We start from the raw sequence: 17,791 nt of genomic DNA on the forward strand, positions 1-17,791 counted from the left end.
GGTCCACCAACAAGGCCAGAACTCCAGAAGCCCCCCAAGCTCCAAGAAGACAGAGCATCACTGCCTCAGACAGAGTGTTCCCTCTATATCAGGGGTGGCCAAACTTGCTTAATGGAAGAGCCACATAGAATAAACATCAGAAGTTTGAGAGCCACAAAACTTGAGCATCAGATGTTTGAGAGCTGCAAGAAGGAGGTCGCAAGGAAGGGAGGGAGGAAGAAAGGAAATAGATGGAGAGGGAAGAGTGTGAGAGAGGTGGAAAGAAAGCAACTTCAAATGCATTCTCCAAGTTGCAAGGCAGGTTGCCGTGGAGAAGTGATTTAAAGACACAAATGCCTTCTCCAAGCTGGCCAACGGGGTGATGGGGGCTTCGAGAGCCACACAACATGTGTGAAAGAGCCACATGCGGCTCCTGAGCTTCAGTTTGACCACCTCTGCTCTGTACCTTGTGGCTAATAGCCACTGATGGATCTCTGCTCCATATGTTCATCCAGTCCCCTCTTGAAGCTGCCCTGGGCAGTTTTTGGATGGGAAACCAGCAAGGGACACCAGGATCGTTATGCAGAGGCAGGCAATGGCCAGACACTTCTGAATGTCCCTTGCCTTGAAAACCCCATGGGGTGGCCATAAGTCAGCTGCGTCTTGCTGGCAGAACCCAACCCCAACAAAAACCAGCTCTCCGTGTGGTAGAAACACCCACAAATCTCCCACTGGAGCTGTGCAGGAGGAAAGCATTGCTTCCCTTTCCTTTAGAGGTTGCCATCATTTCTCCCTCTTCTCCTCTCAGACCTGTTTGCATGCCTCGCACCCAACATTCGTGTAGCACAGGATCCTGAGTGAATGCGGGACACGGCCAGAGGAGAACCCCAGCTTCTCCAGAAACATTCCCACTGTTTGCAGGCTGTTTTTGTTAGCCGTCAGCCTTCTTCCTTGTTTGGCCGAAGAGCTTGCAGATGAACGGGTGGTGAGAAATAGAGGTGGATGCGCGCCTCTTCAATGCAGTCTCTCCCTCCGCTCATCTTCTGCCTCATTGCTGCTAGCAAGAAGGTTAAAAACAAACAGGATACTGCAGCTGGGAGAAGTTACCTTTGTACCTGAAATAAGTGTGTGACTTCAGACTCCCTGGGTGAGGCTGGTGGGGCCTGAGTTTGAACAGTGGAACTCTGGGAGCGTGGCTCCTTTAATCCTAGTTCACAGCCCTGATTGTTCTGGTGCTGTGAGAGAGGTCCCCCCCCCCACCGCCCATGTGAGGAGGGTGGGCCGCTGGCTGAAACTTGCACTGTGATCCCATCCCAAAGTTCCAGCTGAAGCCGGAGGAAATAATTCATTTCAGCCTCTTTTTGTTCTATAACCTTCTTGGAGGCTTTTCCAGCCTCTGTCCGACTCAGACTCCAGGGAGGAAACCATCTGAATGCTTAGTGTTTGGTTGGTCTAGTGCACGTCTTCGATCTTGCTGTGATCCTTAAAGCCATCCTTGGAAGGTAGACCGTTGTTTAAAAAGAGCCAGTCTGGTGTAGTGGTTAAGTGCATGGATTCTTATCTGGGAGAACCGAGTTTGATTCCCCACTCCTCCACTTGCAGCTGCTGGAATGGCCTTGGGTCAGCCATAGCTCTGGCAGAGGTTGTCCTTGAAAGGACAGCTTCTGGGAGAACCCTCTCAGCCCCACTCACCTCACAGGGTGTCTGTTGTGGGGGGAGAAGATAAAGGAGATTGTAAGCCCCTCTGAGTCTCTGATTCAGAGAGAAGGGCAGGGTATAAATCTGCAGTCTTCTTCCACTTCTTCTCAGCCCCACCCACCTCACAGGGTGTCTGTTGTGGGGGAAGGAGATGAAGGCAATTGTAAGCTGCTCTGAGACTCTGATTCAGAGAGAAGGGCGGGGGTATAAATCTGCAATTCTTCTTCCTTAGGTGCTCTGAAATGCTATTGAATTGCTAACTGTTTAATTATTATTAAACAAGCTGGTGTTGCAGCCACAAGATCAAAATGATTTGAATCTCCCCCCTGCCACAAGTTCTTTACGTGGCCTTCAACAAGTTCTGACTCTCTCATCCTGTGCCCCATCTGGGGAGAATAGTATCCTACCTTCCAGGGTTATTGTAAAGAATAAGAGACAATGTTTATGTCTGTTAATTAATATATCAGCATCTGAAGTGCAGAAAGGGCTTTCTCAGCACCTAAAATCCTCCAACTGGGGATGTCAGGAACTGAGCCTGTAACTGCCTGGGTGTTGGTTGCTCCCATGACCCGGTAGGCCGATGAGAGGTTATTAGGAGGTTGAAGCATCTTTCCGATGAGGAAGAGTCTGAGGAAGAGTTTAGAAAAGAGACAACTAAGAGGGGACATGATAGAGCAGAGGTGACCAAACTTCCTTGACGTAAGAGCCACATAGACTAAACATCAGATGTTTGAGAGCCGCAAGAGATGAACATCAGATGTTTGAGAGCTGGGAGAGTGGGAGGGAATGAAGGCAGGCAGGCAATAGATTGGGGGGGTGAGGTGAAAAGAAAGCACCTTTAAATGCATTCTCTGAGCTGTCAGCTGGCTTGGAGGAGTGATTTAAAGAGACAAATGCCTTCTCCAAGCTGGCTGATGGGGCTTTGGGGGTTTCAAGAGCCACACAATATGTGTGAAAGAGCCACATGTGGCTCCTGAGACGCAGTTTGGCCACCCCTGTGATAGAGGTTTATGAAATTATGCCCAGGGTGCAGAGAGTTGAGAAAGAGATTCTTTTTTTTTCTCTCCCTCCCAAAGTACTAGATTTTGAGGGCATCCAGTGAAGCTGATGGGTGGAATATTAAAGGTGGACAAAAGGACGTGCTTTGCTGCCGGAGGATGCAATGATGGCCACAGGCCTAGACAAGCTTTAATAGGGGATTGGACAGGTTCATGGAGGAGGGGTCCGTCAGTGGCTATGGAACCTCCACATTCAGAGGCAGTCAGCCTTTGAATGCTGTTGCCAGGAGGCAACATTAGGGGAAGGCCTCAACCTCTATGTCCTGTGGTTGGCCCTCTAGAGCAGTGGTCCTCAACCTTTTTGGCACCAGGGACCAGTTTTGTGGATAAAAATTTTTCCATGGACCGAGGGGGGCGGGGCAATGGTTTCAGGATGATACAATTGTGTACTTTATTTCGAAAGTGTTTGGTATGGTGGTTAAGTCTGCGGACTCTTATCTGGGAGAACCAGGTTTGATTCCCCACTCCTCTACTTGCAGCTGCTGGAATGGCCTTGGGTCAGCCATAGCTTCTCACAGAGTTGTGCTTGAAAGGGCAGCTTCTGAGAGAGCTCTCTCAGCCCCACCCATCTCACAAGGTGTCTGTTGTGGGGGAGGAAGATAAAGGAGATTGTGTGCTGCTCTGAGACTCTGAAATTCGGAGTGGAGGGCAGGGTATAAATCCAGCACTTTATTATTATTATTCCCAATGTTGTATTATTATTAGTACTACTACTATGTAATATATAATGAAATAATTATACAACTCACGACCCGGTTGCTAACAGGCCACGGACCGGTACTGGTCCACAGACTGGGGGTTGGGGTCCCCTGCTCTGTGTGAGACAGGCTGCTGGACTAGGTGGGCCACTGGTCTGATCCAGTAGGGCTCTCCTGCTGTTCATTTGAATGACTGCCCTGAAACATACCCCAGAACCCTTTGCAGCTTTCAGAGCTTCTTCAGCTGCTTGGTTATCGTGCACAAAGCGTTTTGTGATTCCTGTCTTCAGGGTACCCTCCCCCCATGTGCTTCTGTGCACCATCCTTCCCATCCTGACGAACACCTTTTCCCTGGGCTTCATCCGGGGCTGTTTGTTGTCCTGGAACTGCCTGTGTTTTTTTAGGGCACAGTAATTGGATCCTTGCTGTTCTCCAGCTTCTCTTTCTTTAGCTCTGAGCTCTGAGTGTAAATTATGCAGGAGGTTATCTAGAACGTAAGCTGGCAGCCTGCCAAGGAGGCAATGAGGGCTGAGCAGTGTGTCTTCCATGGGTTGGGCAAAGGAAAGCCAGGAGGAAGACGTGATCCAGCGAATTCCTAGGTACACCGCGTAGGGGAACTCTTGATCGGAAAGAGCTCTCTACAGGCCTCTGCTATTCCCCCGACTCCCTAAAAGTTGGCAGGTTGTTCATGAGGATCGATAAAGGGAGACAGCACAACTGAAGTTATAGTGACCAAATAACTAAGAATGTATTGAAACAAAATCATACAAATATGTTTAATAGAAGACTAAATAGCAATAGGAAAGGAAAGGTCCCCTGTGCAAGCACCAGCCGTTTCCGACTCTGGGGTGACGATGCTTTCACAACGTTTTCATGGCAGACTTTATGGGATGGTTTGCCCTTGCCTTCCCCAGGCATCTACACTTTCCCCCCAGCAAGCTGGGTAGTCATTTTACCGACCTCGGAAGGATGGAAGGCTGAGTCAACCTTGGGCCGGCTACCTGAACCAGCTTTTGCTGGGACAGAACTCAGGTCGAGAGCAGAAAGTTCAGATCGCAGTACTGCAGTACTGCTGCTTTACCGCTGTGTGCCACGGGGTTGCTAAATAGCAATAACAATTCCCCAAAAGTTTCACAGTTCCATCAAAGGAGTCCCAATGAACAGGTGGTCGACTTGATTATTCCTGCTTCGAATTCTGTTCTAGCACGGGGGGGCTCCAATCACATATGTCAACCACTGCAAAGAATAACCACATATCTCAACCAAAGGCAAAAGCTCAAAAAATATCAGTGTTCTGATGTATCAAAGTTGCAAGAAGCTGCAAAACCCACCAGATCCTTTTCAGTGCGTCCAAAGACTGCACATAGAATTCCCAATGGAGAAATGGGACAGAAAGTCTCCAGTAAGATTTCAAAATGGCACTAAATTCCAAAAGGCTCGATCTGGTTGGAGCCCCCTATGCTAGAAGAGGATTTGAAACAGGAATAATCAAGTCGACCTCCTGTTCATTGGGACTCCTTTGATGGGACTGTAAAACTTTTGGGGAATTGTTATTGCTATTTAGTCTTCTATCGAACATATTTGTATGATTTTGTTTCAACACATTCTTAGTTATTCGGTCACTATAACTTCGGTTGTGCTGTCTTTGTTCATGAGGATTAGCGGCTTGGAAAGAAAAACAAAACTGAAGTTCTCACACTGGAAGGAAAAAGAGCTGCGCAGGTCGAAGGAAACGGTTTAGAAATTGGTTCTGGAATGTTCCTCAATAGGATTATATAAATGATAGGCTGGGGGAGGCTATGAATAAATTAAGAGCGGTGATGGCTGGATTCAGACCCGTGAGTTCTTTTGGAGTGTGAGCGCTTGAGATCAAAACTCCCTTTGTCAGAGAAGAGTGACTATGAGCACTCCATCATCAACCTTTTGTGGTCTCTTTTGCAGTTCCTGATGATTCATTATATTTTGCCCGTGTTGCTTTCAGGCTATGAAGACTAGAAACCTGTGTTCAACTGTTGTCGAGAAGCTAAATTCCTGTGCTAGTGAGGTATTGCAGAATAGACGCAAGCAGGGTTCCCTCTAAGCTGTAGAGTCTTGTGAGCAAAAATTCTACTTTGTGAGCTATTGGTATTAAAGTTGTGAGCTACTGGCATTAAGGTTGTGAGATGCTGCATCAATTAGTGTGCTTTGGGGTCATCCTTCCTGAGCTAAGACAAAAATGTGTGAGCTGGAGGCTAAAAATCTGTGAACAAATCAGTAGACAAGTGCACCTTTAAGACCAACTGAGTTTTATTCAGAATGTCAGCTTTCATATGCTCTTAAGCAGACTTCATCAGACAAAATGGGAATGGCAAGCAGCAATTCATAATATAAGTGGGCAGTGTGGAATCATGGGAATGTTTTTAGCAGATTAAAAGAATCACAAATAGGGATCTGTGTTCGTTAGTGTTAGGACAAAACAGGGCTGAAAAAACACCAGAGGGTGATAAAAAGCAGACTGCTGTCGTAGGTGTGAGGTTGCATAAATCAATTCTGGCTTTGTTAGTTTAAATAGAGGGCATGGTTTCTCAAGAGATTATAGCATCCATATAGTTTGCCATAGGATGAGTTGTCTACTGATTTGTTCTGTTGCTTCAGACCAACATGGCTGCCTACTGGGATCTAAAAAACTGTGAGTTAGCTCATGCTAACTCAGCTTAGAGGGAACACTGGACGCAATCCCATTTGTCAAACTTCACATTTCGTGTTTTGCAATCCTGATGAATGTCTCTTTCTCTCCCCTCAGACCCCAGGAAGACTCTCTGAGAGCAGACCACCAGAAGCTAGGGGGCAGCAGCCTTCCCCCTGCCGCCTGGCCATGAGAGAGCGATGGATCAGAACACATTCTCCCACATCCAGCTGTGGTGCCCCCGCCCCTTCGGCACTTACTCCCAGAACAAGCAGTGTGGTGGAGGCCAGGTGAAAAAGAGCTTTGGGGACTTTGCCTGCAAAGCCAAGGAAGAAGAAGAGGGCGGGGGGGAGGCCTGTTCGGAGAACACCCCGCCCGCCCCGCCTCCACCGCCCCCCGCTGCCTCCCCCAACCCCAGCCAGGTGGAGGAGGGGCGGGTGCTTTTGGACACGTGGTACGTGATCAAGCCCGGCAACACTAAGGAGAAGATCGCATTTTTCGTGGCCCACCAGTGCAACAGCGGAAGCCGGGCGAGCGCCATGAAGGTCAAGGGTAACTGGGGGAGTGACAGTTCCAAGGCCAAGCGCCGGCGGCGGTCGCACGACCCCGGCAAGGGCAAACCGTGTCCCCCCAAGGCCAAGGATGTTGTCAAGGAAGCCGAGGATGTCTGCCTTTGTCCGGAGTCCCACGCTGACCTGGGTGGCGACACAGACCTGCTCTCGGTGGCTGAGATGGTGGCGTTGGTGGAGCAACGGACGGCGCTGGCTCTGCAGAACTACCCCAGGCCGAGCCCCGCCGCCACCCCGTCGTCCCCCATGGTTTTCGTGTCCACGGACCAAGAGCAAGGAGACAGCGGGGAGAAGAAGGGGTCATCCGTGGGGGGCGGCTCTGACTGCAGCCGAGTTGCCGAAGCCGTGGCCCACTTTGAGTCGCAGCAGCGGGAGCGCAGTGTCCTGCGGCAGAATGGCCTGTGCCGAGAGTCGGCCGAGTGCGTGGCCAATTCCCAGCACAGCCCCGGGGAAGTCCGCATCGCCTTCAGGATCTCCAGCAGCCGGGAACCGCGCTCGCCCACCGAGGGCGGCTCCAGCGCTCGCCCCAACTGCGTGTTCATGAGCTGCGGGGGCTCGCCGACCAGCAACGCGGCCCGTGCCAAAGACAAGATCACCTGTGACCTCTACCAGCTCATCAGTCCTTCCCGAGACACCCTCCCCAACAACGTGGACTTCCTACTGGCAAGTGCTTCCCCGAAAGCAGCTGACGGATCCGGCCCCGAGCCGCTGGACGTAGAGATGACTTGCGGAGAGAGCCAAGGTGGCTCCGGCAAACTGGACGCCATCCCAGAAGGGGGCCGATCCGGCGGTGAGAAGCTGGGTGGCCCAACAGGTTCCATATCCAGGGACTGCGTGTCGGGCTTCCACGTCGATGTGGTCGTCACGGGCGTGGTGGACCAGTGCGTTTTCTTTGGCAAGGACAGCACCAAGAATATGAAGGAAGAGACTGTTTGCTTGACGGTTGGCTCTCCGACCCAAGAAGTTCTGTGCTCGTCTTGTGACGATCCGCCACCGGGGCAGCTCTTCTTCCTTCACGCCCAACCCCCTTGGCCCGAAGACGGCCGGGAGGGGGACGGTTCCTTCTTGGATGCCACCAACAGCAGCGATGGGGGGAATGAGAGGCTTGACGGGTCTGGCCTGGAGTCGACGCCCTCGGACACCTCCCTGTGCCGCCTCTATCGCCACGTCTCCCACGACTTCTTGGAGATCCGCTTCAAGATCCAGCGCTTGCTGGAGCCCCGCCAGTACATGCTCCTGCTCCCCGACCACATCATGGTGAAGATCTTCAGCTACCTGCCCACGCAGTCGCTGGCTGCCTTAAAATGCTCCTGTCACTATTTCAAGTACATCATCGAGACGTTCGGCGTGCAAGCCACAGACTCCCAGTGGAATAGGGACCCCTTGTACCGCGACGACCCCTGTAAGCAGTGCAAGAAGCACTACGAGAAGGGGGACGTCTCCCTCTGCCGCTGGCACCCCAAGCCCTATCATCACGATCTGCCTTATGGACGATCCTACTGGATGTGCTGCCGACAAACGGACAAGGACACCCCCGGGTGCCGGGTGGGGCTCCATGACAACAACTGGGTGCAGCCCTCTGACATGTTGCGAGAGCGGGCCGCCCGGAGGGAGGACGGGAGGTGAGGGGCGGAGCGTGGGGAGGGGAGGGGAGCTCTTGATGAAGGAAGTCTCTCTTCTCTCTCTCTCGGTTCTGCTCGTGTGCGAGAGGGTGTGGTGGTGTGAGTGTGCTTTACGGAAAGTTTTGTTGTGTTGACGTTTGGTTTTTTGCTTCTCTTTTTTTTTTCTCCTCTTGGTTGTGATTGCCAGTTTGGGTTTGGTTCTCTCCTATCTCTCCTTCCTGTTAGAGAGAGGAAAATTAAGGTGGGAGAGGGGAGAAAAACCAACCAACCCTTGTATGAAAAAGAAATTTTTAAAGAAATATATGAAATAAAAAGCCACAGGGTTCACTGATCAACATGCCTCGGTAGAGGGGGTAAGATGGGTATCTTTTTAAAATCTTTGCAGCTCATTAACAGGTTTCAGGAGATCAGCAAAAATCCTGCAGTTGATTTCCGTGTGCTTACGGACACCGGAAATCAGGTTGTTTCCTTTGTAGCCAACAGTTACCCATCATGCACTGCAAGACAGGAATTGTGGCCAGCTGCCTCAAGTTCTTAACCAAACAAGGCCCCTCTTACTGACCACAAAGTAGCCCCCTTGCCACCCCCAGATGCAGGCAACTACCCGATGAAGAGGTTGGGCTGTTCTCTTCTTGCTAAACCCTTTCAGACCGCTTCAGCTCCATCCGGATGGTTTTATTGCTCCTCCCCTCCAATTGCCCCACCTGTTGGGTCTGTCCCTCCCAGGCCCTTCCCTCATCACCTCCTTCTATGGTCAACTGAGCTCGGCTTTCCCATTTCGACTCCCCCGTTCTTCCTGACCCATTATAGCTCTCCCTTGCTCCGGAACCACAAGCCCCCCAGACCCTTCCAGCTCTGTGACCACAATTCGATCCCCATTTTCCCTCTCTCCGCATGCTCCAGAACTGTTCCTTCATTTCTGCAAGAGCAGGCCTCTCTGCCACAAACCTAAACTTCCTTTAACAGCAGTGGCATCCCCAGAAGAGTGCTCTGGGGTGTGGGTCCCTCTACAAGGAGCGCCCCCAAGAGGGAATTCTGCCAAACAGCAACCCAGGGCTCTTTTTCTAGCAGGAGCTCTTCTGCATATTAGGCCACACCCTCTTGATGTAGCCAATCCTCCAAGAGTTTAGAGGGCTCTTAGTATAGGGCCTACTGTAAGCTCCAGGAGGATTGGCTACATCAGGTGGCGTGGCCTAATCTGCAGAGGAGCTCTTGCTAGAAAAAGCCCTGAAGGATCCTATAGGGCAGGAGTCAGGCACACTAGAAACCTGTCTTTGTAGCAACCCAGCTTACATTTCTCGTTGGATCCCAGACACCTGTTTGTGAGCTGTGAAAGGTCACGGGTGGCAACGGTGCACACGGCTTTAACTGGAACTTCCGATGCAGGAATCATTGGCGCTAAAAACATATCAGGGGTGGGTAGCTCACCTTGAAACGGGCAGCTTAACCGTACCGCCGTAGCTGCTTTTGCCGGCAGCTGGCCGTACACAGCCTAGCATGTCTCCTGCGTGCTTCTCTGCTGTTTCCTCCCCGGAGTCACTCACATTTTGCCTCAGACGACTCACTTAGTGGTTAAATTCGGGGAAGGGGCCAGGCGGCCGCCATCTTGCCAGGTTCAAGCCTGCCTAGAAACTGCTGCATCTCTAACAACCCTGCGAGGCAGGCATCGACCTGTTAGGGCCGCTTTCCACAGTAGGGAAGGGTTGGTCTCCTCCCCCTCGCCCCACAACATTCCTCCCGGGCCACCTTTTCCGGCTGCCTTGATGCTGGCTGCATCCTCTTAGAACTACGAACTCTTGAAATCGTCTTAAGGGCTCCGTGTACGGGGTGTGGGCCCTCTTTGCCCAGAGATGGGAGTTGTTGAACCACCCCCCAAAAGGGCTGCTCGTCCACTTCTTGTTTTAATACTACTTTTTCTTCGCTTGGCTGCCATCTTGACGGGGTGTGTGCGTGTGGGAATATTGTTTGGGGGAGTGGGAGTGATGTCCTTTTGTGCTAATTTTTTTAAAATTATGCCAGAGCAAAGAGGTTTGGCCTCTGGGATTCCTCTGGGCTGTTGCAGGGAGATAGATGGGGGGTTATAAGCTCCTGCGTAAGGAGCGCTGTCATCTCTGGGATTAACTACCTTGTCTTGCCCTTTCTCCCAACCATCTCTGGGATAAGATCTCTCCCTTTGTTCCATGCTCCGGCGAGCGTCTCAGAATTGGAGAATGTCTTCTGCTAGAAGGTCATGGCTTCCCCCCCTTCCATGTGATCACTTACCCCAATGCACATGCCTGGGGAGATCGGCTGCTCTCTTTTCCTTCTCCGATCCAGGGGAAGCAAACGTTTGCTGTGTCCCTTCTCAGTCTTAATTCCAGAGCCCCACTCAGGTGGACGGCTCCTTTTAAGAGCCCCCACCCCACCTGCAGGGGTTTTTTTTGTAGCAGGAACTCCTTTGCATATTAGGCCACATCCCCTGACATAGCCAATCCTCCAAGAGCTTCCAGTAGGCCCTGTACTAAGAACCCTGTAAGCTCTTGGAGGATTGGCTATAAAAGAAGGTGTGGCCTAATATGCAAAGGAGTTCCTGCTAGAAAAAAAGCTCTGCTTTCGGCTCAAGGGAATCTCTTCTTCCTTCAGACTTCGCATTGATGTGCGACTTGTCCTTTCCCAACTGCGTGGGCCAGGAGAGAGAGCAGCCGCTGGAACACTTCCTTTCTGAGTGACCGCTAAGCTCTGGTTTATGGGGGTCTTTCAGCCCCAGTTCTGAATATCTCCTCTTTCCACCATTCTGCCTTCAAGTGCTTTCAGGCCTCCTCACTGTGCATCGGTCCACACACCTGCACACACCTCTATGTCTGCCCCGGTGTTTCTTGAGCACCTGCCCCTCTTGGCACATTGCAGGGGCAGTATTTCCCCTTGCCACCTTCCCTGATTTGATCAGGGTCCTGTTTCCGCCCCCACTCCATGCATTACCGAAGCTGGCAAAGAGCAGAATGCCTTCCTCTACCATCTCCCTTCTCCCCTTCCTCCCTCTGGTCTTGATCACGCCGGTATTTATATGCCTGTTTTTTGTCTCTGTACATGTGTGACATTTTCAAGAACTATTGAGTGGAGGAATTAAAAAAAAAATAAAACTGCAGGAAAAAAATAGAACACGATTTCTGGAGGTGGTTTTCACTTATTGTTCCCTTGTCGACAAAGGGCTGAATATCTCTCTTGCATTTTTTTAGTCCTGCCTTCCAGGGGAGCTCAGGGCTACCAAAATGAGCATCTCCTTTTTACGTTTCACCCTTGCAACTATCCTGCAAGGTAGATTAGGTTGAGAAGCAGAGTGACTGACATGGGGTCTCCAAGCAAGCTTCATGGCAGAGAAGGGACTTGACCTGGAGCAGGGGTTGCCAAACTTGCAGCTCAGGAACCATGTGTGACTCTTACACACACATTGTGTGAGTCTCTTCAAGACCACCAGCTAGCTTGGAGAAGTCATTTGTCTCTTTAAATCACTTCTCCAAGCCAAACCAGCGGCTTGGAGAATGCATTTAAAATTGCTTTCTTTCCATGTCTCCCTCCCCATCTATTTTCCTTCCTTCCTTCCTTCCTTCCTTCCTTCCTTCCTTCCTTCCTTCCTTCCTTCCTTCCTTCCTTCCTTCCTTCCTTCCTTCCTTCCTTCCTTCCTTCCTTCCTTCCTTCCTTCCTTCCTTCCTTCCTTCCTCCCTCCCTCCCTCCCTCCCTCCCTCCCTCCCCTCCCCTCCCCTCCCCTCCCCTCCCCTCCCCTCCCCTCCCCTCCCCTCCCCTCCCCTCCTTCCTCCCCTCCCCTCCTTCCTCCCCTTCCTTGTCTTGCGGCTCTCAGACATCTGACGTTTATTCTCTTTGGCTCTTACATTAAACAAGTTTGGCCACCCCTGAACTGGAGTCTCCCAAATAATTAGCTGCCATTTTAACAGCAGCGTCCAGCTTCCCACGGTTCTGGCTGAGCGGCAAACTTAAGGAGACGAAGACAGCCACACCTGTGGTTATGTTATCAAATGGAACAATGAAACTTTCTGCCAGTAGTATTGGCAATGAGATGATGCAGCCACAATTTAAATGCTGCAAAAAGTTTTCCAGCTGTTTTTTTGGGGTGCAGCAAGTGGTTGAAGGAGCTGCATCAACTCTGGAGAGTCAGGGTAACTCTGCATGTGCTCAGAGACAATTGTGCTGCTTCACTCGGGGCTGGAGAGTGGAAGTACTAGTGCAGGGGTGTTGAACTCATTTGTTATGAGGGCAGGATCGGATATAAATGAGACCTTGTTGGGCTGAGCCATATGTGTACCCTGTTTAAGATTAAATAGCAGGGATATAAACGTTATAAAGGACACAGACAAACACAATTTTAAGATTTTTTTTTTATCTTATGTTTAAAATATTAGCGCTATGCTTAAAATACTAGCACTCATTGGTCTTAAAGGCACGTTGTATTTCTCCCATGGGATCCAGGGAACTGGGCAAAGGAGACTGGCTCTTTCCTTCCTTCCCCAGGGGACCATGGAGGAGCCTCAGCCAATAGAAGGAAGAGAGGCTTGGCTCAGTAGCTCCGCTATGCGATTGTGATAGCCTGGCACAGCAATCTCTTCGTCCCCCCCCTTCCTCCCCAAGGGAGGAGCCTCAGCCAATGGAGAAAATAGAGGCTTTGCTCTGTAGATCCTGTGCTATTGAGCAAGCCTTGCAAGGCAAGCTGTGATGTAGAAGGAAGCAAGAGAGAGGGAGAAGGAAGGAAGGAGATGACAGCCAGTTGCTCGGGGGCCTGATAGGAGCCCTCCGAGGACCTGATTTGGCCTTCAGGCCAGATGTTTAACACCCCTGTGCTAGAGGTTCTGGGTGTAGCTGTCTGAATCACTGGAAAAGGGGACGGCAATTGTGGGATGCCCAGTCAATTGGAAAGACTTGACAATTCTCTCCCCTAGAACAATGAGTGTGAACACCTCTTTGGGGCTGGTATTTGCCCTGTTGAGCAGTGGAAAACAGGTGCTGTGTGTATTGCCTAACAGCTAATAGTTGGGGTGGGGAGACAAGGAATAGTTTAAGTCTGGGAAATGTTGGGAAGGGGGAGAACCAAGTAAATTGAGGTGCCCTACTAACAGCAAAGCATTTGGAGGACTCCGAAGAAGTAGTATGGAAATATTCTGAATGAAAGCATAAGTAAATAACATTTGTTAGCGATCCAACCTGTCTTATTTAGTTTGGCCCTAAAAGGCAAGGGAGGGGGTTCTAAGTTGACAGGGCTTGGGTCAAACCGGCTGTGATGTGAATTGGACCACCAAGACCAAACCAGCAGGAGATAACTTGTCCAGAAGTTTTGTCTGACTTCTTATAATACAGGCAGTGGTATTAATGCAGCATGGCCACTGACTCCATCTCCGTGCTTCTTCTCAGCAGTGGAACGCTGAGCTCTCTCTCTTTTTTTTTATGCGCAAAGAAATCTGTCGCTGTGACATGAGCGTCTGGCTCCATCGCGGTCTCTTCCCCGCCAGCAATCTGAGCTGGACTCCCCAGCCCATCTCCTGGCCCCTGTTGGGGCACTAATGCTGCTGTACTTTATATAATTGCAGTCATTCTGTGCAGTGATCCTTTTGGCTCTGGCAGAAGTCCAACTGATGCATCAAAGAGGCGCTTGGAACAGAACATACCTGGAGTTGCAGACTCTTGGGGACTGGCTAAAAATACATCCCCTGGGCTTCTGGCCCAGTAGAAGTCACGCAGGGACAGATGTTGCCCTTCCGAAGGCACCAACCTTGTCTCGGAGATGCGCGCCTTAATTTCATTTCGCTGTTTTTTTCTGTGTTCCGTTTATTCGCTTGGTTTTGATGCATCTGCCGTCTCCATCGTGAAGGACTGCCAAGGTTGTTTACGCCGAACAATAAAATGCAATGAAATTGGAGAAGCTACCCTTTAGGGCTGGGACCCTAAATGCCAGTTCTTGTTAGGCGCTGGAACTCCTTTTGGGGAAGGGCAGGTTGATAATGTCAGATAGCCACCCTGAACCTGCAGACCATTGTCAGAAATTCTGTGTGTATCCTGGCCCTCTGTGTGTGTCGTGGCCCTCTGTGTCCTTCTCCCTCTGGGAGAACTGGGTTTGATTCCCCACTCCTCTGCTTGCAGCTGCTGTAATGGCCTTGGGTCTGCCATAGCTCTCACAGAGCTTGTCCTTGAAAGGGCAGCTGCTGTGAGAGTCCTCTCAGCCCCACCCACCTCACAGGGTGTCTGTTGTGGGTGGGGGGGAAGATAAAGGAGATTGTGAGTCGCTCTGAGACTCTGAGTGGAGGGCAGGATATAAATCCAATATCATCTTCTGAGGTTTAGTGGGTGGCAATAGGCGACAGAGCCTCCTTGGGGGTTGCCCCATGGTTGTGGAACACCCTCCCAAAAGGGTCTTGCCAGTGATGATCTTGTCACTGGTGTCCTTGATGAAACAAGTGAAGATGCTTGTTTCATTGGGCATTGTGGCTCACTAACTATTGGTTTTGGCTCTGTGGTTGTAGTGGACTTTTTGTTTTGTGGTTTTGTAGCTGTTTGGCTTTAGATTATTTTTACTTTGTTGATCATCTGCTTTTCTGGCCAACTCAAATTGGACTACAAAATTTAAAAACTACCTGGTGTACGTTACTCATTAGATAACTCTGCTGTCGTAGTTTTCCATTATGCAACTTGACGTGGCATCCATGGAGGTGTTGAGGAGTTCTCTCTGAGGCAGTGCAGCTTAGAATCAACAAGAAGGCTGCTGTGGCTCAAAACTGAAGGCCAAGGAGCTTTGGAAATAATTACAAAGATTCAGCAAGTTGTGCTTAAGGGGGGAGGCCTTTGATCCCGGAAGGTCGAAGACCACTTCCTTTTGCATTAGGAACCCAGGCAGACAATGTGAATTAAAGGGAAACTTTCCCCTAGACTTTTCTGCACCCCCACACATTACCCTCGAGCACGGGGGTGTCAGACATGGGGCTCAGGGGGGCGTATCAGGCTCCTGGAGGGCTCCTATCAGGCCCCTGAACAACTGGCTGCCATCTACTTCCTTCTCACTTTCTCTTGCTTCCTTCTGCATCTCAGCTTCCTTTGCAAGGCTTGCTCAATCGCACAGGAGCTACAGAGCAAAACCTCGATTTTCTCTATTGGTTGAGGCTCCCTGGTCCCCTGCGAAGGAAGGGAAAGAGCCAGAGCTTCCTTTGCCCAGTTCCCTGGATCCCCTGGGAGAAATACAAAGAAAACACCTTTAAGACCAACAAGTGCTAACGTTTTAAGCATGTTTTATTTTAAGTTTTTAAAAATGTTTTAACTGTGTTTGTGTCATTAGGGTTTGTAGAATCTTTCGGGATCAAGTGCCATGTTCTACTGGAGAAAGTTTTCCTTCCAGACGTTTCGTTTTCAGCTGCGGAGAACATCCTCAGTGGCGTTGCAGCTGGAGCAGGCGCTCAGACCTTCTTGGCTGCTGTGCATTGAGTGGGGCCAGGGCTGCTGGAGAGCTGCTATTTGTAGGCTGGAGGGGGTGTGATGAAAGGGCAATTGGTTTGTGGATGTGCCCATTGTTTGGTGGGGCTTCCTGGAAGGGTAGTGATAAGGATGTGTTCGTGTGCTTTAAAAAGTTTATATCTCTGCTAATCTTAAATAGGTGCACTCATGGCCCAGCCTAGTCCAGCCCAACAAGGTCTCATTTAGGTCAGATCTGGCCCTCATAACAAATGAGTTTGACGCCTCTGCTCTAGCAGAAATAATAATAATAATAAATTTATTCTTATATCCCCCTTACACACACACTTTGCATCAGACTTTTTTTTTTATAGCAAACAGTAAAAGCAATAATAGCATACATGGACATGAAATAAAACTTGGATGATCTTAAAGGTGCCACTGGAATCAATCAATATTATTCTGCTTCAGACCAATATGGCGGCTCACCTGAGTTTAACAGCGGTTTGCCTGCAAAAAGCATCCCTTTCAATTTATTTCTTTTCATTCGATTTCTATCCCGCCCTCCCATAAGGCTCATGCCAGGTCACGTTAAAACAGATTAAAAGGCAGCAAAACAGATTCCATACATGACAAAAACAGCATGATCTCAGTTCAAAACTCAACAGCCTTCCATCCCACCTTTCCCCTCGACTGGGACCAAAAGGGTTCTCCTCTGTTTTATCCTGACAACAGCCCTACAAGGTAAGTTAGTGACAGGCCCAAGATCACCCAGCAAGCTGCCATGGTAAAGTTGGGATTCGAAGCTGGCTTTCCCTGATTCCAGAAGCGACACTTTAACCACTGCACCACTTGTAACCAGATTCTGCATCTCTGGGACACCCTTTGGCCTTTTTTCCCCCACCATCTTGTGAATTATTGCAAAACGTGTCGAGAGCAAGATGCTTTGGATGAGGGGTGGGATGCTGAGAGAATAAGGAATAAAGGTGGTTATTAATAAAACAATATAATAGCAATAACAATGACTGGGGATGTAAAATAAAAAGACTGAGCTGCTTTAAAGCTAGGCTGGGGCGGGGGTCTGGAGATCAAGTCCTATGAAGAAAGGTTTCATTGATTCATTGAATTACAGAGTTGGAAGGGCGACAAAGATGGTCAGGGGTCTGGAGACCAAGTCCTGTGAAGAAAGGTTGATGGACATGTTTAGCCTGGAGAGGAGGCAGCGGAGAGGTGATATCACCATCTTCAAGTACTTGAAGGGCTGTCGTACAAAGGATGGTGTGGAATTGTTTTCTGGGGCTCCAGAAGGTAGGACCAGAACCAACTGTTTGAAATTAATCAGAAGAGTTTTCAGCAAAACATTAGGAAGAACTTCCTGACAGTTGGAGTAGTTCCTCAGTGAAACAGGCTTCCTCGGGAGGTGGTGGGCTCTCCTTAAAATCATAGAGCTGGAAGTCCAACCCCCTGCACAAAATACCTCCCCCTTCACAGGATCTTCATTGCTGTCAGATGGGCAGCTAAAAAGGTCAAGGTAGTCCCCTGTGCAAGCACCAGTCGTTTCCGACTCTGGGGCGTCGTTGCTTTCACGACAGACTTTTTACGGGCCTCTTTAAAACCTCCAAGGAAGGAGAGCCCACCACCTCCTGAGGAAGCCTGTTCCACTGCGATGAGGATCCTGTGAATTTAGGAGCAGGTATTTGTGAGTTTTCTGCATTGTGCAGGGGGTTGGACTAGATGACCCTGGAGGTCCCATCCAACTCTATAATTCAATGAATCAGCCCTAAATTAGAATTTGGCTGCTGATGTGTCCTTAAGAAACTGCCTGCATTGGGGGGCGTGTTCCAAACTTGGGGAAGGCGGTGCTTGGGGCGGCTGCAGCTCCTCGGATTGGTGGCAGTCAGGGGGCGTGCCCCGTCTAAGTCCCACCCCTAAGGGGGCGTGCCCCGCGCCGAGACCAGCGGCTTCCCCGCCGCGCTGTCCCAGCAGAGTGGGCGTGGCTCCCTCATTCAACGTTCGGTGGGTGGGCGGGGCTTTCTCTGTGGCCGTTCCCCGGGCCGATTCTCGCATCGGGCGTGAGTGG

General features: G+C 50.2%; 1 protein-coding gene across 1 annotated transcript; it reads left to right on the forward strand.

Annotated features, from left to right (window-relative positions):
* Positions 1–6,213: 6,213 nt before the first annotated feature.
* On the forward strand, positions 6,214–11,432 carry FBXO46 (F-box protein 46). Its single transcript, XM_060258120.1, has one exon. The coding sequence runs from the start codon at positions 6,299–6,301 to the stop codon at positions 8,291–8,293; it is 1,995 nt and encodes a 664-aa protein (XP_060114103.1). The 5' UTR covers positions 6,214–6,298; the 3' UTR covers positions 8,294–11,432.
* Positions 11,433–17,791: the final 6,359 nt, after the last annotated feature.

The sequence above is a fragment of the Heteronotia binoei genome, chromosome 17, assembly GCF_032191835.1.
Source record: "Heteronotia binoei isolate CCM8104 ecotype False Entrance Well chromosome 17, APGP_CSIRO_Hbin_v1, whole genome shotgun sequence".
Taxonomy (NCBI): Eukaryota; Metazoa; Chordata; class Lepidosauria; order Squamata; family Gekkonidae; genus Heteronotia; species Heteronotia binoei.